The 19935-nt window shown below is 44.1% G+C and overlaps 1 protein-coding gene across 4 annotated transcripts in view; it reads right to left on the bottom strand.

The window, feature by feature from the left end:
* The window catches only part of urb1 (URB1 ribosome biogenesis homolog), a 430640-nt gene that overhangs the window by 15629 nt on the left and 395076 nt on the right, over nucleotides 1-19935 (bottom strand). For all 4 annotated transcript variants that reach the window (XM_060905914.1, XM_060905916.1, XM_060905915.1 and 1 more), the window contains 3 exons: nucleotides 17928-18037; nucleotides 17577-17774; nucleotides 12753-12988 (listed from right to left, as the gene is read on the bottom strand). In XM_060905914.1, coding sequence (XP_060761897.1) covers nucleotides 12753-12988; nucleotides 17577-17774; nucleotides 17928-18037 — 544 coding nt within the window. The remainder of the gene's footprint in view (nucleotides 1-12752; nucleotides 12989-17576; nucleotides 17775-17927; nucleotides 18038-19935) is intronic.

Raw genomic sequence — 19935 nt, 5'->3', positions numbered from 1 at the left:
GGAGAGGAAGCAGCGCAGTAATGGAGAACGCAACAGAAAAAGATACATCTTCAGACCACCCCCCCCCAAAAAGAAATCTACAATAACAGAACAAAAGCTCAATACACTTGCTACTGCTGTATACTCCCACTGTGAATTGAGCAATGCCCTCCATTCATGACACATCCTTGATTACATCTGTTCTACTCAAAACTGGTGAAAACGTGTGCCAGTTTGCTAGCTGGCACCAAGGTTCAAAGAATCCTGAACAAAACCAGTTTAGGAACCCATTCCCTGTTGGTCAAAAAGGAGAGAGCACACAAAAGCAGGACAAATAGGGTGGAGTGAATCATTATGCTGCACACACCTCCACAATGAAGGTTTTTACCCATTTTAAACAGTTTAAAAAAATTAAAAAATAGAAACATATGGCTGCAAGCAGTGACAAAGGATCCTTGCACGTCCAGTGCTATCATCAGGTTAACACAACAATCAAGAGAGTTTGTTTTTTAGGAAGCATGCAAAATGCCTCCCGACATCAGTGATTTAACAATACCGCTAATGTGTTCTAACCACATAAACCATCATGGAATGTCTGGAATGGGGTTGAACTCCCTGCTGTGCCCTTGCTTAAAAAAGTGGCTAAATGTTCATGTACATTTTCTTAACATTTCCCAGCTAAACCATACAACATGCCCAAGTTAGCAATCAATGGGGCATTTATATTTGGACTTTGGAGCAATTAGAAGTCAGGGCAGTATTTATATTTAATTTGAACAATTACAGGCCACAGGGTATTTATTTCTGAGCTAAACAGGGCAGTGAACACACTGCCCCACAAGTACATAACATCCACACAAGCATGTAGATCAATAAAAAAATCTGTCAAATAGCAACTTAAAAAATAATTGGTTACTTAAGAGGTGATTAGTATTCCATTGGAATTCATGGACATGTGAATGAGGACTTTGTTATATATCAGCCATTCAACAAATGTCATTCATAGTGGGGTTCTGCTCCACCTGCCCCTGCATACAGGCACTAGTATGCAGTACAAGTACAGTACTAGTACAAGTGTAGCTCAGTACTCTCCTACTTTGATCTTTTTTTAAACTATATTATTTAACCAACTTTTTTTTGGTTTGTTTAGAAAAAGATTACATAATTTTCACCTTCTGTGACTGAGTCACTGGCAGAATAACGAGGATATAATGGCAGGAAATTGACTTGCATTAGATGCCACACCCAGTCTGTCTCATTATGAATGGCCCAGTCCTGATTACACCTATGTGGCAATTATGAGACATAGTTATAGCATCATCCACACTAATTTAGGTATGGACCCTTTTCACGTGACGTCACGACAAACGCAGCCACCATTTTGGACATGTACTACCAGTAGTTTACCACAGCCAGCATTGAGGAACGGCAGCAAAAAAAGTGTTTATTTTCAGCAAGACTTCCATCATGCCACTATATTGTTGTGCACCTGGATGTAGTAACCATCAACAAACAAGGCAAGGGTTATCATTTTATCGGATCCCGACGGAGAAGATGGATAGCGGCCATTAAAAAAAATTAACAGATTGGCAGCCCTCGGCATACCAGCGCTTGTGTAGTGACCACTTTGTTGGAGGTAAGACGAATAAAATTAGCCAGAAAAGGCATTACATTGCTGTTAACATTCTGTGGCGGCGAGTGTGTAACCAAATAGGCTAAAATAACCCATTGTAACCTCTTTGTTCTTCTGTAGTAGCTATTAGCTAACGACATTAGCTAACGTTGTGTTCCTTTGCTGTTGGTAGACTGTAGGACAGATCAGAGGCAGTGTCGTACAAACAGCGCTTAATTTGAGGGGGAGCAAGCCGGAGCGCGCTCCGGAACCTCGGGCGTTGGCTCCGGCAGCTATTTACACTGGATCCGGTGATCCGACACCTCTTTTGACTATGTAACAAAAACAAAACAAAAAAACCCAAATAATTAAATAAAAAAATGCAAGTTTATTTAGTGTTAATGTCTGATTTTGATATCTGCCTTGTTGGTGATTTCTCTCATGAAACGACATCCACAAAATATCTGCAGATGAACTTAATTTGCAGTGTTATTACAAAACATGCCCAGAAGCGCAGCGCAGCGCCCCGCCCCCTTTTTTTCCGCACCGGAGCCGCTCATCCTCTGCGCTCCGGGACCTCCCACTTTACAAATTAAAGCACTGCCTACAAATAAGTGTTCAAAACAAGAGGAACATGTATTTGTCTCTTAAATCCAGGCCGTTCCCTGTAATCTGTAACACTGGGTTGGAGAAAGTAATGGCAAATAGCGAGTGCACAAGCCATAGAAGGTAAACTGTACACAGCGCCAGGGCAGTGTGATGGTATGTCTACTTTTAGATTGTGTTAGCTTATCAATGAACACACTCGTCACTCGACGAGTTTCACGTCTTTACGACGGATACTTAAATGTGTGTTAGGTATTATTGTTGCAGTCTAAGCAGTCATTGTAGCAGCTAGATGAGCGAGAACCGAAAGGGTCTGTGCCATAAACCGTTATTTCTGTACGGCGTTGCTAATGTGTCGTTACTGTTATTTCTCCCTCTGCTCGCCCTGTAAATGCCCTACGTCGCTGGATAGCGAAGGTGTTTTCTGCATCTCGCTCCTTTTTCTTGTATGTTCTCCGTTTGTCGCCTTCCTCGCATTCAAACCAATTCGAGCCGAAGTCCGCTACATGTCCAAAATGGTGGTTGCGTTTACGAAGGTCACGTGACTGAAAAGGGTCTATACTGAAGGTCAAGGTTGTTAGGACTGGGACTTTTTTGGCCTCTAGAGGCCGCTGTTATGTTTATCTTGTCATGTTTGTTTTGGCCTCTAAAGGCCGCCACTGTGTTTGTCTTGATTGCCTGTTTCCTGCCCCGCCCTGTTCCTTAATTAGTTTGTGTATAAATACCCCTCTGTTTGTTCCCTTGTCACAGAGTCTTTATGCTATGTTGTCTAGTGCTAGTTTCCTCTGTCCCACGTATCTTGCCTGTGCCCTTGTGTTTTTGATATTTTTGCTTTCTTTGGACTTTGTACTTTTTGATCTTCTGAGCGTTCAGCATTTTGCCTTTCCTTTTGTTTTTGGACTTTGAAACCTTTGGATATTTTTATTTTTGTTTATCTTCTGAGCTTTTGGATTTTCTTTTTGTTTTTTCCATCGGATTGTAAATATTGTAAATAAACTGTTTTTTTGATACTCTACCTTCGCCTCACGCCTCTGCACTTGAGTCATGCCCCTGGTGGCCTAGTGGGGGTTTGCTGGATTATCACACCAGCGACCCGGGTTCGAATCCCAGCAAAACCCTAACAGAAAGACTCCATCATGACCGACTCAGCAGAGGCGTCTTCAACGGTCTACCCGGCTAACCTTCAGGGAATTATGGCTTCTTTAACACACTTCGGAGCTACCATGGACACTCATGGACGAACACTTACGAGCTAACGTGAGGCCCTTGCTCTCCACGAGGTACTGCTTCAGCAAATTGGGAAAACCCTGGCACAGCTGACTCCTCTGCCCGCTTCTCCTCATCCTGATCCGGCTCCTGCTCCACCATCTGCTCCCGCTCCAGTGCCTCCCGCCACGCTGTCTCCTTCACCTCGCGAACCCAGCCTTCCTGCACCACAGAGGTATGAGGGCAAGCACAGCGAGTGCCGGGAGTTCCTTACCCAGTGCCAACTCACCTTTGAGCTTCAGCCTACCACCTACACTACGGATTGCCGCAAGATTGCCTTTGTGATAACCTTGTTAGCTGGTAAGGCATGAGCTTGGGCAACGGCCATTTGACAGGGACCCGAGTGCTCTGATTTCAAGTTGTTTATGGAGGAGATGCTTCATGTCTTCGATCAGGCAGACACCAGTAAAGACGCAGCCAGGAAGCTCATGTCCATCCAGCAAGAAGGAAGCTTCGCAGACTACGCCATCGCATTCCGGACGCTCGCAGCAGTCAGCGGATGGAACGAAGCAGCCCTGGTTTCAGCCTTTCACCATGGTTTGTCTGACCCCATCAAAGACGGCCTGGCCTCTATCGGATGCCCAAGTGACCTCGAAACTCTGATCTCACATTCTACTCGTCTTGACAACAGGATTAGAGAGCGCCACCAAGTCCTGAGCTTCCCCGGCCTCACTGCCTCGACCTGGAGCCCGTCTACCTCCTCCTGTGACTGTCCAGAGCCCATGCAAGTTGGCCGTACTCGTCTCTCCGCAGCTGAGAGGGAGCGCAGAAGGAGGGACAAGTGCTGCATCTACTGTGGCAAGCCTGGCCATTTCCGAGCATCTTATCCCGAGCTCTCGGGAAAAGGACCGCCCCGTCCAGCCGAGGGAGGGTTGTGACGGGGCCTACCCTCTCTCCTGAACTCCCTGGCCAAGGAGTCTACATCCCGGTCTCCATCTCCTGGGGTGAGTCCATCCACTTTTGTCAGGCCTTGTTAGACTCCGGGGCAGCTGGAAACTTTATGGATGTTCACTTCGCCCAAAGTATCAATGTCCCGACTGCACCTCTTGAAGTCCCACTGTCTGTGTCTGCCCTGGATGGCCAAGCCTTAGGTGACGGAAGAGTCACCCAAGTAACTTCTCCAGTCTTCCTCCAGTCTCAAGGTCACAAGGAAGAAATATCCCTGCACCTGATTCCTTCACCAGAGTTCCCAGTTATTCTAGGTCTTCCTTGGCTTACCCGCCACAACCCTCGTATAGACTGGGTCACTAGCCAGGTTGTGGAGTGGGGTCCTGCTTGCTATGCCTCTTGTCTGCTCTCTAGCTCTCCTGTGTCTCCTGCCGAGCCTCCTGATCTCACCGAGTTATCTCAAGTTCCCACAGAGTACTGGGATCTCAAGGAAGTTTTCAGCAAGAGCAGGGCCGCCGTTCTTCCTCCGCACTGTGCCTACGACTGTGCCATCGACTTGCTCCCTGGGACTATCCCTCCTCGTGGCAGACACTTTTCCGTCTCTCAGCCAGAACGCAAGGCCATGGAGGAGTACATCAAGGACGCCTTGGCCTCTGGGTTCATTCGACCCTCCACCTCACCCGCTGGTGCCGGCTTCTTCTTTGTTGGCAAGAAGGATGGGGGGGCTCCGGCCATGTATTGATTACAGGGGTCTGAACAAGATCACTGTACGCAACCGCTATCCCCTTACGCTGATGTCCACAGCGTTCGATCTGCTCCAAGGCGCCACTGTCTTCACCAAATTGGACTTACGGAACGCATACCACCTCATCCGTATCCGACAGGGAGACGAGTGGAAGACTGCCTTTAACACCCCGTCTGGGCACTACAAGTACCAGGTGATGCCCTTTGGACTCACCAACGCACCAGCTGTTTTTCAGGCACTAATCAACGACGTCTTGAGGGACATGATTAACCAGTATGTTTTTGTCTACCTCGACGACATCCTAATCTTTTCCAAGACCGTGCAGGAGCACCGCCACCATGTCCGCCAGGTTCTCCAGAGGCTGCTACAGAACAATCTGTTCGCTAAGGCCCAGAAATGCGAATTTCATGTTCCCGAGGTCTCCTTTCTGGGTTTTATTGTACGGACAGGCCAACTCCAGATGGATCCAGCCAAGACCCTGGCCGTCCGGGACTGGCCCACCCCCAAGTCCGTCAAAGAGGTTCAGCGGTTCTTAGGATTTGCTAACTTCTACCGCAAGTTTATCAGGAACTTTAGTTCTGTAGCAGCGCCCATATCGGACCTCACCAAAGGGACAGATGGACCGTATGTCTGGTCCCCTCAGGCGGAAAAGGCATTCAAAGACCTCAAACACCGCTTCTACACGGCACCCATTCTGGTCCTCCCGGACCCTTCGCAACCCTTCATCGTCGAGGTGGACGCCTCGGACAGCGGCGTCGGCGCGGTCCTCTCTCAACGCTCGGAAGGAAGGTTGCACCCCTGCGCATACTTCTCCCACCGCCTGAGTTCTGCGGAGTCCCGGTATGACGTGGGGGATCGATAACTGCTAGCAGTTAAACTGGCCCTTGAGGAGTGGAGGCACTGGCTGGAGGGAGCGCAACATCCATTTTTGGTCTGGACAGACCACAAGAACCCGGAGTACCTCCAGCAAGCAAAGAGACTCAATCCATGACAGGCTAGGTGGGCCTTGTTTTTCAGTCGGTTCGACTTTACGCTATCATACCGCCCCGGCTCCAAAAACACCAAACCTGACGCGCTTTCCAGGCTGTTCGCTCCCACCAACAGGGAGAGCGAAGTTGGGCCTATTATCCCTGTGTCCCGGATTGTGGCCCCTGTCCGCTGGGGTATTGAGGAGGCCGTCCGATGAGCCCAACACCAGGACCCCGGTCCTGGGACGGGGCCACCGGGCCTCTTGTACGTCCCACATCAAGCCCGGGCCAAGGTTCTCCAGTGGGGTCACTCGTCCCCTCTCACCGCCCACCCGGGAGCTCGAAGGACCCTGGACTTGTTGAGAAGACGCTTCTGGTGGCAAAGCATGGAGAAGGAAGTGAGGTCATTCGTCCTTTCCTGCGAGGTGTGCACCAGAAGCAAGAACCCACGACAGCATCCCCAGGGCCTCCTGCATCCTCTGACCATTCCCCGGCGTCCCTGGTCCCACGTGGCAGTCGACTTCATCACGGGTCTCCCTGAGTCACAAGGTAACACTGTCATTTTGGTCATAGTTGACAGATTCTCCAAGGCCTGCCGCTTTATACCACTGTGCAAGCTCCCTTCTGCCCTTGAAACAGCTAAACTAATGTTCAATCACGTCTTCCGAGTCTTTGGTCTCCCACAGGATATCGTCTCTGACCGGGGGCCCCAGTTCTCCTCCCGAGTGTGGCACGAGTTTTGCAAGCTCATCCGAGCCACTGCCAGCCTCTCCTCTGGGTTCCACCCACAGTCCAATGGCCAGACGAAGAGGCTCAACCAGGACCTGGAAACCACCCTGCGAGGCCTGGCTATGGATAACCCGACATCGTGGAGCACCTGGCTGCCATGGGCAGAGTACGCCCACAACGCCCTGCAGTCATCGGCCACCAAGCTGTCGCCATTCCAGTGCCAATTCGAGTTCCAGCCACCTCTGTTCCCGGACCAGGAGGAGGACGCGGGGATGCCCTCGGTCAACCAATATGTGAGACGGTGTCGCAAGACCTGGAGCAAGGTCAGGAGGACCCTCATCAAGACCTCCAGAACCAACCAGACTCAGGCCAACCGCCATAGAAGACCTGCCCACGCTTTCCACCCTGGGCAGCGGGTTTGGCTGTCCACCAAGGACCTTCCGCTGCGGGTGGAGAACCGCAAGCTTGCTCCTCGCTACATTGGCCCCTTCAAGGTGGTGCGCAGGGTGAACCCTGTCGCCTACCGGCTCCAGTTGCCCCGGACTCTGAGGATCAACCCCACATTCCATGTTTCCCTGTTGCGGCCCGTACTTACGTCCACGTATGCCCCTGCCCCTAGGAATCCCCCCCCCGCATCTTCCAGGGTCAGACTGTGTTCACTGTGCATCGCCTGCTTGACTCCCGCCGGGTCCGCGGCGGGCTTCAATATCTGGTTGACTGGGAGGGCTATGGCCCTGAGGAACGCTGTTGGGTCCCCGCCTGGGACATTTTAGATAAAGGACTTTGTAGGGACTTCCATTCGGCCCATCCGGATTGCCCTGGGAATGTCAGGAGACGCTCCTGGGGGGGGGGTCCTGTTAGGACTGGGACTGTTTTGGCCTCTAGAGGCTGCTGTTATGTTTATCCTGTCATGTTTGTTTTGGCCTCTAGAGGCCGCCACTGTGTTTGTCTTGATTGCCTGTTTCCTGCCCCACCCTGTTCCTTAATTAGTTTGTGTATAAATACCCCTCTGTTTGTTCCCTTGTCACGGAGTCTTTATGCTATGTTGTCTAGTGCTAGTTTCCTCTGTCCCACGTATCTTGCCTGTGCCCTTGTGTTTTTGATATTTTTGCTTTCTTTGGACTTTGTACTTTTTGATCTTCTGAGCGTTCAGCATTTTGCCTTTCCTTTTGTTTTTGGACTTTGAAACCTTTGGATATTTTTATTTTTGTTTATCTTCTGAGCTTTTGGATTATCTTTTTTTTCCATCGGATTGTAAATATTGTAAATAAACTGTTTTTTGATACTCTACCTTCGCCTCACGCCTCTGCACTTGAGTCATGCCCCTGGTGGCCTAGTGGGGGTTTGCTGGATTATCACACTAGCGACCCGGGTTCGAATCCCAGCAAAACCCTAACAAAGGTAGGGGTTTTTTTTTTTTGGTTTGCTAGAAGATTTACTCCACTACACTTTGTCCCAAAACCATTCATATTTAGCCCCACCCAAACCCATTTTGCAGTTTTCCCTGGCATTAAATGTTTGGGAATTGAAGAGGCCAATTGCTGTAGTTTTGAAAGTGAAATGTCCCATTCTTGTCTGATATAGGATTTTAGCTACTTAAAAGTTTGGTTTCTCCTTTGTTTCCCCCAGTTTCAAAATGCACCAAAAGTTTTCAGTGGGTGAGAGGTCTGGACTGCAGGAAGGACAGTTTAGCACCTGGACTCCTACTACAATGCCACGCAGTTGTAAGACATGCAGAATGTTGTTTGGCATTGTCTTGCTGAAATAAGCAAGGATTTCCTTGAAAAAGATGTCTAGATGGCAGCATGTTGCTCCTTAACCTGTATGGACCCTTTTCAGTCACGTGACCTTCGTAAACGCGACCGCCATTTTGGACATGTAGTGGACTTCGGCTCGAATCAGTTTAAATGCGAGGAAGGCGACAAACGAAAAACATAAAAGAAAAAGGAGCGAGATACAGAAAATACCTTCACTATCCAGCGATGTAGGGCATTTACAGGGCGAGCAGAGAGAGAGGTATTTGCAAAAATTGAGGTTAGCAGGCTTAGAGAACGACGTTTACCTGCTTCCACCAGGATTGTTCACTGACGTACGGAAGTACACGAAGCCCTCGTCTTTACCTGACTTCGGCCCACATGATCTGTATACCTATGTCGTTAAAAACCTATCGCCATGCACAAACATGCCAACGTCCGAGGTTCCAGAACGCGCTCCGGCTTGCTCCAGGAGTGCTCTGGCCGAGGTTACGGAGCGCGCGCCGGCTTGCTCCGGCCGAGGTTACGGAGCGCGCTCCGGCTTGCTCCGGAGCAAGCCGGCGCGCGCTGCCTAATTTGAGGGGAACCTCGGCCTGAGCACTCCGGAGCAAGCCGGCGCGCGCTGCTTAATTTGAGGGGAACCTCGGTTGGAGCACTCCGGGAGCAAGCCGGCGCGCGCTGCTTAATTTGAGGGGAACCTCGGCCGGAGCACTCCGGGAGCAAGCCGGCGCGTGCTGCTTAATTTGAGGGGAACCTCGGCCGGAGCACTCCGGGAGAAAGCCGGCGCGCGCTGCTTAATTTGAGGGGAACCTCGGCCGGAGCACTCCGGGAGCAAGCCGGCGCGCGCTGCTTAATTTGAGGGAGAGCAAGCCAGAGCGCGCTCCGGAACCTCGGACGTTGGCTCCGGCAGCTATTTATACTGGATCCGGTGTAAATAGCTGCCGGATCATAATTACAGTAAACTAGTAAATACAGTAAAGGAAAAACTTGAGACTGAAAGGTTTTAACAGTCATCCAAATGACTGAACGTAAACATTGCTACAGTAACATACCAGCTACTTGTTGACATTAGCTAGTCAACAATAGCTACTACAGAAGAACAAAGAGGTTACAATGGGTTATTTTAGCCTATTTGGTTACACACTCGCCGCCACAGAATGTTAACAGCAATGTAATGCCTTTTCTGGCTATTTTTCTTCGTCTTACCTCCAACAAAGTGGTCACTACACAAGCGTTGGTATGCCGAGGGCTGCCAATCTGTTAATGGCCGCTATCCATCTTCTCCGTCGGGATCCGATAAAATGATAAACCTTGCCTTGTTTGTTGATGGTTACTACATCCAGGTGCACAACAATATAGTGGCATGATGGAAGTCTTGCTGAAAGTAAAAACTTTCTTTGCTGCCGTTCCTCAATGTTGGCTGTGGTAAACTACTGGTAGTACACGCCCAAAATGGCGGCCGCGTTTGTCGTGACGTCACGTGAAAAGGGTCCATACATCGTTCAGCATTAATGGTGCCTTCCCAGATGTGCACGCTACTCATGCAATGTGCATCAAAGATGTTGGGTTTTAAACTGCATGCTGATAACAAGCCAGATGTTCCTGCTCCTCTTTTGCCAGAAAGATGCAATGTCCATGATTTCCAAAAAGAATTTCAAATTTCGTCAGACCACAGTCCATCGTAAATAAGCAGTGTTTCTGGATATTGTTTATAGGGTTTCTTTTTTCATGGTAGAATTTTAGCTTGCATTTGTGGATGCAGCGACAAAATTTGTTCACAGATTGGAAGTGATCCTGAAACCATGCAGTGATTTCTACTACAAAATCGTGTGTTTTTAATGCAGTGTCACCCAAGGGCCCAAAAGTCACATGCATCCAATATTGGTTTTCAGCCTTGTCCCTTGCATACAGAGATTCCTCCGGATTCTATGAATCTTTTATTGATATGTACCATAAATGATGTAATCCCCAAATTCTTTGCGATTTTAAGGTGAAGAACGTTATTCTTAAATCGTTGCACTATTTGCTCATGTAGTCTTTCACAGAGTGGTGAACCCCTCCCCATCTTTATTCCTGAGAGACTCAGGCCCTGTCCACACGGCAACGGATTCAGGTGACTCCGATACAATTGCTTATCGTTTAGGCCTGGCGTCCACACGGCACCGGCGTTTTGGGTGCCCAAAACGCAATCTTTTTGAGAACGGGTTCTAGAGTGGAAAGATCTGGCAACGTTGCCGTTGTGAAGTCGTCTGGATGAGTAGAACGGATTTGTTTACGATGACGTCACAACCACATGACTGTGAGTGCTTCACGCCGGGTAGATGTGTAACGAATATCACCAGGAAAAAGCCTTACAGAGCACTAGTGAGAGTGAAACACGAGCTTGGATATTATTATTATTATTATTATTATTATGTTCAGTGTTAGTTCACAGTAGTAATGCAAGAAGCAGAATAGTGACAGTAATAGTGAAGCAAAAACATGCAATTGTACAAACACTGCAGCTCTACAGCAAAATATTCATTTATGAAATGGTCTGATTCTTAACACCAGTAGTGCCAATGATGATCTCATTGCGATGCGATGCGAGTTGTCAACAAATCCTATAACTTGGTTCATGAAACGCGCTTACAAAATATTTTCACTGTGAATATTTGTGTAATGGTGCAATCCCGCCAGCAAAAATAGGGAAAAAAAGGAGCGATCTCACCTCTTCAGATGTTGATTTAAGTCCGACAATATATTCCTCAAAAAGGGCGTAGAGGAGCAAATTAATCCAATTTATTCCGGACCATTAAAGACGCCGCCTTCCACGTAGAATCATACATCAGCCTCATCGCCATATTGGATAGGTCAAAGCGGAGAATAAAGATTCATGTGCTGCGTTTAACTGTACCAACAGGTTTACCGTCCAAACGAGATCACATGGGATTACCTTTCACAGGTGAGAAACAAATTAATCCATCAACATGTAGTATTCAATTTATTCCGGACCATTAAAGACGCCACCTTCCGCGTAGAATCATACGTCATCCTCGCCGCCATATTGGAGAGGTCAAAGCGGAGAATAAAGATTCATGTGCTGCGTTTCACCGTACCAACAGGTTTGCCGTCCAAACGAGATCACATGGGATTACCTTTCACAGGTGAGACTGGAAAAATACTTTTCATTGTATTTGGTCATTATAATGTAATTTTACAAACAGATTTTCCTGACTTTGTGGCTAATATGAAGTCTCGCACATTATGCGCATGCGTCCTTACTTCTTCTATTGTTCTGGTGTCTCCGAAGGGACCGTCTTACAGCGCCCCTAGAGGTGTGGCATGTGTATTGCATCGTTTTCAGCAAGTGTTGCGTTGCCATATGGACCTGATATTTTACTGATTGTTGCCCATTTGGACACGATATATTTTTAAATAACATCTCGTTGCCGTTGTCGTGTGGATGTAGCCTCAGCCTCTCTGGGATGTTCTTTTTATACCCAATCATGTAAGGTAAACCTGTTATTGCCAACTGATCTGTTGCCAATTAACCTATTTTTTTAAGCATTGCACAAAGTTTCCAGTCTTTTGTTACCCCATCAACCCTTTTGAAACATATTGCTGACATTAAATGCAAAATGAGCATTCAGGAGAAATAAAAAAATTTCTGTTTCAACATTTGATATTGTCTTTTTACTATTTTCAATGAAATATAAGATATCCATTGTTTGAAAGTAATCACATTCTGTATTTATTTACATTTTACACAGCATCCCAACTTCTTCATTAACAGGGTTGTAAATCAGAAAGAAGAAACAAACCCCTGTATTCTCTAATGGCCCCACACTCAAACAAAATACCCTTCTGATTGCTAATTCAAAACCTATGAACCTTTAATTGCCCCAAACCCTAGCAGCAACCTGGAACACCATAGCACTGCTCTTTATTTATTTTTTTTACCTTTTTTCAATCCCCCACCAGCTTTCTTTTGCCTTTTTTTTTTGCACACTATGTCCTGTGCATCTATGGATCACAAGCCACTAATGATGCATTGCACAGTATAATACTGTTTTCCAAGCAAGAACTATGAATTGAATGCAAACAGAATAGCTTTGCTGAACAAAGCTCCTGATAAATGTCAGACTGCCTGTTTTAAATAAATAGATTAAATAAATAAATAAATAAATAGTTTTTTTTAAAGGGGGTGCATGATTAATACATACCATGTGGTACTTTAATGCTGTGCATGTTGAAAAGGTCTTGAAGGCAACAGAGCAGTGTGTTATCAGAAGCCAGTGTTCCCCAGCAGTAAAGCAGGGCGAGTGCGGATGAACAGGACAGTGTCTGGGGATGCAGCCAGTTTGTATCTCTGTTACCATTCAATGCAGTGCCATGATGCTTCAACACAGAATCCAGCATCTGCAGAAAACTTTCCACGTCAGATGGTTCCACTCCAGTTCTGATTAAAACAAAATGACAGCTCTCAGCTGTACAGAATAACTACAAACTTCAGTAAATGTCATAAATACAAACTCTTGATGCTTGTTTGAGCAATAAGTAAATTACCAGAATTTGGCAAAGGCAGAACCATGTATAAATGATTGATGTAAACTGATTGTGGTATCAGGAGTGATTACGTTTCATGAAAGATCTCAGACCTGGAGTCCGAATCATTACACTAGATGATTTAAGAGTTGATTCCAGTAGGAAGGCGATGGGGAGGTGTTGGGGTATCAGAAGGGAACTGAAATGTTGGGGGTCTTTTAAAGAAGACTTAAGTAAGAGAGAGGAGTGCTGGCTATGCATTTACCTGAAATGCAATACAAGAAACGTGACTGTTGGAATGGGATAGTCCTTTGTGGCTTATGGTTTTGTACTAGAAACCACCAAAGAATTCCCAATTATTGCTGTATTTTAACTCAGATTCTATTTTCTGGCTGAAAAAAAAAAAACCCATCTGCAAAATGACTGCAACGAAGATGTGGTGGGATTTATGATTCATAATTATACGTTTATTAGTACAGGTACAGCATTAAATAAAAACTTATTTTACCATACATTTTTCCCTCTCTGTTGTTGATTTTCAAACACAAGTATATACATTACATGGCCAAAAGTATGTGGACACCCTTTCTGATAATTGGGTCCAGTTATTTCAGCCATACCCATTTGCTAACTTGCATAAAATAAATCATACATTAATGCAATCTACATAGAAAAACACTCTACAATGGCTAAATGCAGTCTACAATGCAGTAAATCATTTTGTCAAAATTTCTGCCCAATTAATGCTGTACTATGAAAGTGTGTCTAGGAGCAGCTCTACCACAAAGTGGTAGACCACACTAGCTCGGAGAACAGGACCATGGAGTGCGAAAGCATGTAGCAGATAAAAATAGTCTGTCTTTGGTTGCAACACTAACTTCACAGTTCTAAACTGCCTCTGGAAACAACTAGTATAACTGTTTGTGGGGCTCTTATTGAAATGGTACACAGCCACTGGACTCGGGAGTAGTGGAATCATGATCTCTGGGGTGATGAATCATACTTTACCATCTGGCACTCTGACTTCAACCCCATTGAAAACCTTTGGAATGCCAACTGAGTGCTAGGCCTCCTCACCCAAAATCAGTAAGACCTCCTTAATGCAGGGGCAAATCCGCATAGTAACGTTCTAAAATTCAGTTTGCTATTTATGTCTCAATGGTTGGGGGGGATGGGTCAAATGTTAATGCCCATGGTTTTGGAATATAATTTCAACAATCACATATGGGTGTGATTTTCATGATCCAAGATGGTCAGCTGTCCACATATAGTACAAGTGTAAATATACATCTTCCACTTTTTGTGTGAACTAGTCAGTTTTAGGTAATGTTTTATTTTCTCCCTCTCAGTGGGGTGGCCTTATGTGTATTGCTGTATAGACCCCTTGCACTGATGTCACATTTATGTTAGCAACCATTTCTACCCTTATCCTGGGGGACAGGCAAACTTTGTTTACATATTGAAGGCAAGCAAAGATGCCCGATGTCTGTTGCCGTTATCCGAAGAGAACTACAGCTAAAAAAAAAAAAAAAAAATCAGCTTGACTACCGGATTACTTGGATAATCTTAGTCAGAAAGAAGCAAAGGATAGATATACAGGGAAATGAGAGTTTTCGCTCATTTGCACTATTCCACACTACCGTACCTCATCTTAACAGCTGCTAGTTTGTTTATACTGCTTATTTCATGTTTACCTGCTATACCTCAAGTGCCCTTGACTGTTTGGTTATTTGAACCATATGTGTGTGTGTATATATATATATATATATATATATATATATATATATATATATATATATATATATATATGAGTGTTTAGTCTACGTCTAGTTCATATCTAGAGTGTTTATACTGTTTATATATTGTCTGAGTGTTTAGTCTGTGTGTAGTTCTTATCTAGTGTTTACACTGTTTATATTGTCTGAGTGTTTAGTCTATGTATTGTTCTTATCTAGTGTTTATACTGTTTATTTATACTGTTTATATTGTTTGAGTGTTTAGTCTATGTCTAGTTCCTATCTAGAGTGTTTATACTGTTTATATTGGTTTTTTTTTTCAATTATTCTATTTTTATTTATTGCATTGCCTGTTTGCACCGTGAGTCAGAGAGGACTGATATTTCATCTGTGCTGTATGTCGAGCATGTATAGCATATTTGACAATAAAGTTGACTTGACTTTAGTGGCAGTTATGATCCGTACAAAATTCCTCGAAATGATTGGAGTGATGTAGATTTATCGCCTAGCATTAACTGCATTTTGGAAAGTACCTTCCCCCCCCCCTCCTGAAGAGTCCCTACATGACCAGTTAAAAAACTACAAATGCAAGAAAACCTTTCTGGAAAGAATTTTTCCCGACATCAGCTTTTGGGAACAGAGTGTGTTGCGAAAGCCAAAGCATTTACTCTCAAAGGACTACTACCTGAACTGTTGGCTAGATAAGTGTGCAACTGTGGTTGATAAGTGTGCAACTGACAGTAACAATTTTATCTGAAAAAGTTTTTCCTGCCTTAGTCAATTTACTTCCATTGCACATGCATGCAGCTGTTGTAAAGTTAAGTCTGTTTATGTAGAACACTCTCAAACTGTAGGTTCATTACTACACTCTGGCTCCATGTTGACATTTTGCACAATACTGGGTTCCTTTGATAACAGGAGCAAAGCTTCAGCACTCTCTGCTCTTAATCCTTTCTGTTCTTTCAGGATATATCGTGCATGTCGCTCCTTGTTGGGTTTTTACTGAGTTATGTCCAAGTTGTTTGCTTGGTGACCAATCTGGGTTTTCCGTGTTGAATCACAGTCGCTACATGTTACAACACACAATCCTCCTTGGTGTTCTTTTGAAAATGAAAAGAAAACCGAGCCGAGGAGGATTGTGTATTGTCACATGTAGTAACTGTGTGTTGAATAAGGAAGCTGCTTCATCTGTAAGAAAATCAAACACTTTCATAAAGAAAATAACTCAAACGCGAGCAGAAACAAAATGAGATTTTCAAGCAAACTCTTCCATACTCACTGACAACTTTCTATTTTTTTTTTTTTAAATACAAGTTCTTACGAGAAGCATAGGTATTCGCAAATTTCTCTGGAGTTTTGAGGCTTAGCTCCTCTTGTCATATTCTCTTTAACCACTCATTTATTCGTTGTTCTTGAAGCATTTGCTTCTCTTTGTTAACATTTTTCTTGATAGCGGGAAGATGATAATACCTCTTATCTATTTGAATGATTTTAACCAAAAAAAAAAAAAAACACACAAAAATGAACCATATTTAAGAGGGATTAAGCCTTGCTAATACAAAAGATGGTGTTTGTCTGTCCCCCAGGTGAAATCATCACGTGGTGTGTGACATCATGCGCAAGGGGTCTATTGAGGTATTTCACCCACGTGACCAAGTCATGTGAGGCTGCCATTTTGGACGGCACGGCTCAAACCAGTTTGAATGTGAGGAAGGCGACAAACGAAAGACATAAAAGAAAAAGGAGCGAGATGCAGAAAACACCTTCACTATCCAGCGACGTAGGGCATTTACAGGGCGAGCAGAGGGAGAGGTATTTGCAAAAATTGAGGTTAGCAGCCTTAGAGAACGACGTTTACCTGCTTCCACCAGGATTGTTCACTGACGTACGGAAGTACACGAAGCCCTCGTCTTTACCTGACTTCGGCCCACATGATCTGTATACCTATGTCGTTAAAAACCCATCGCCATACACAGGTATTGATCTGAAAGCATATAAGAGTTTGGATGCCTAAAAATATTTTGTGTCAGGCTGGGTAACATGCCTACATCAGCGGGTCGTCCCTGGAGCCAGTGGTCGCCATCTTATTACAGCTAAGGTTTGTTCACATTTTCATTTACTTTCGGTCCTCAAGATAAACAAAATGTTATTAAATGTCATTGAAATAACTTCTTAGTCTGTTGAGACATGGCCCGTTATAAATTTGCTGTTACCAGACAATGACCAAGAACCGTATTATTAGGGTTGGTGTAGTTGTAGCAGTGCACGAGCAGCTAGCTGTTAGCACTAGCTAATGTCAACAACAGTAGCTGGTATGTTACTGTAGCAATGTTTACGTTCAGTCATTTGGATGACTGTTAAAACCTTTCAGTCTCAAGTTTTTCCTTTACTGGATTTACTAGTTTACTGAGCTAGCGTGCTCGGGCAAGCTGGGAGCTAGCGCGCGCTAGCTCCCCGGCGGCCGGCGCGCGCTAGCTCAGTAAACTAGTAAATCCAGTAAAGGAAAAACTTGAGACTGAAAGGTTTTAACAGTCATCCAAATGACTGAACGTAAACATTGCTACAGTAACATACTAGCTACTGTTGTTGACATTAGCTAGCTTGACGTTCAAAATGGCGGACACCGGGGCGTCACGTGACCCTGTGACGTCAGGTGAAATACCTCAATTGCTAACAAAGAATTTCATTCTCTCCAAGGTGGTGTGTTGTTCTGTTGAAGTTCTGATGAAATAGATAACTTCTGGTTGAAGGTTGGAGTGTAGTTACCTGAGGTATCTTATGACTGAGAGCAGGGCACACAGGAAGTCATTGATAAGTGAAAAAGGGAGGCATTTGCCTAAGCTATTTAGTTGATTGTCTGCTCTACTGCTCCATTGCACCCTACTGTCGGTCTTGCCAAGGTTAGAGAACCACAGAGTATGGAGCAGTCCTATTATAATAGTCAGCATCCTTCTGTCAACATTCCTGGGAGAAACAGAATGTCACATATGAATCAGACAACTATTATTCCATTTTTTAAAATCGAATTTTGCCAAGTGGATGAGAATATGAGCTGTGACTGGGAAAAAAACTAGCTTAATTAAAAAAAATCAAAATGAAAGCTGAAATTATACTCACCTCCTTTCTGTCAGCTGTAATATCCAAGTTAGGATTCCATGAGCATTGCTAAAGTCATAGGATGCTTTGGGGAGATGAGCAGCCTCCCAGAGTACATTCACAATCTGAATCTGCAACAAAGTCAGTTTAATAATAAAGATAATAATATCTAGATGATGTATAAAGTCACTTGCAGAAATGTACATAAGGTACACTTGCAATTTTCCACCTGAAACTGAATTATCAGTATTTATATAATATAATCCTCCCACAAGTAAACAGCACGTCAGGTGAATATACAGCGCTGTGTATCAACTGTGTAAACTTTATTGCAAATGCTGACTGCTTGGCAGGGGTGATGTGATTAGACATGGTGACATTTCCTTTGTTGGTCATCAATAGTATACAAGTAATTCCAAAAGCATCTCAAGCGTAAACCATAAAACTTTAAACATTAAGGTGTAAACAAAATTTCCCATACTGAATCTAGGATTTTCCATCTTGTATAGGCTCCACAGTTTATTGAAAATATTGTCCATTAAAAATAACAGTTTGTGACAGAAATTGATGCAAAATACTTTGTAAAATGTCAGTTTCACACTATTGGCCATCAAGCTCGTGTCTTTAATAAACCTTCACTATGCTAAAAATCTCACACTGAATAGCTAGTGTAAATTAACAGCATGAATGAATATAACAGGATTTTCTCCCATTTCATGTTTGTTTCACACAGTGACATGATCATTTTAATGTATAATTGATTTATTTACAGTCAACTACAATTATGATATTGCATTCATGTGAACAAATAATTTGAGGCTTTGTACAAGCTGTAGCTCATTACAATGGCTAAATTAAATGGCCTGCCAGATTGCTCACCTAAATTTCTTTTTCTTCTGGACTCTCAATACACACACAGTGCAGGTGATTTAAACCATAGTAACATAGCAAAACATAGTACAAAAAATCTAAAGCAACCATTTTGTGATAGAAGTGTAGATTTAAATACTAGGTAAACCAAAGTGCTTTGATACAAGATGCTTCTGAATACAGACTAATGAAAATAGACTATAGTAAATATAGACTATAGTACAAATTCTGGTAAGGTTCACGCTGACATTGTGCAAATATGAAGATTTTATTCTATGCAAGCATCCTGACATGACATGCTTGCAGATGTGTGCTCACACAAGTATATGCGCCCTTAAGCTACTGCCACAAGAGAGCTTCACTGACAAAAACAGTATGGTGGTGATTCGGGTGATTACGGAAGGGCCCGATGGAATTTGATTTGCATATGAATGCACCTACTGAGCTAATCTGTTTTTTGTGTATTTTTCAGATATGCACCAAGGAATAATAAGAAAACTGTGTGATTACTATTTAATCCTAAGCAGCTTCTCTGCTGTTTACCTTCCAAAGCAAAATAAAAGTGACCAATACCAAAACTAAATGCACATATTTCAAGTTCCAGATCCTTTTTCCTTCAGTGGAAAAGGTTGCCCACTGGCCAAATTTACTTGCATCTAGTCTGACCCATGCTTCTGCTGAAAAAAAGAACATCAAGCTTATTGTAGTTTTTGGCCATTTTCCCTTAAATTTGATTTTGCATCTCTGCTTATGTAGGCAGGACCTAGTGCCAGAATGTGCATCATCAATCTGAATTTTGCATGGTCATGATAAAAATAAAACACTAAAACACAACTCTTTTAATATTAAGAAGGACCTGTTGTAAATTCTTGCAAATCACTGATGAAAATGTATGATTAATGCAGAGCAGTAACATGTTTGCATTATGCATACAAATTCTATCTACAACAGGTAAAACTGTTTCATGCTTTTTTTTTTAAACCCCACCCCCAGTGCTGGTGAAGGCAGGTATATCCTAATAAAACTTGCTGCAAGTTGCATCATTTTGAAGGTTGAATATAATGCAGACCAATTTTATGAAAAAGCATGCTATGAAAATACATTTATTTTAACCCTTTGATGCAAAACATGGGTCAAAAGTGACCCGGCTGAGTTTTTA

The sequence above is a fragment of the Neoarius graeffei genome, chromosome 23, assembly GCF_027579695.1.
Source record: "Neoarius graeffei isolate fNeoGra1 chromosome 23, fNeoGra1.pri, whole genome shotgun sequence".
NCBI lineage: Eukaryota > Metazoa > Chordata > Actinopteri > Siluriformes > Ariidae > Neoarius > Neoarius graeffei.
The sequence above is the reverse complement of the archived record's forward strand: the minus strand, read 5'-3'. Positions and strand labels throughout refer to the sequence as shown.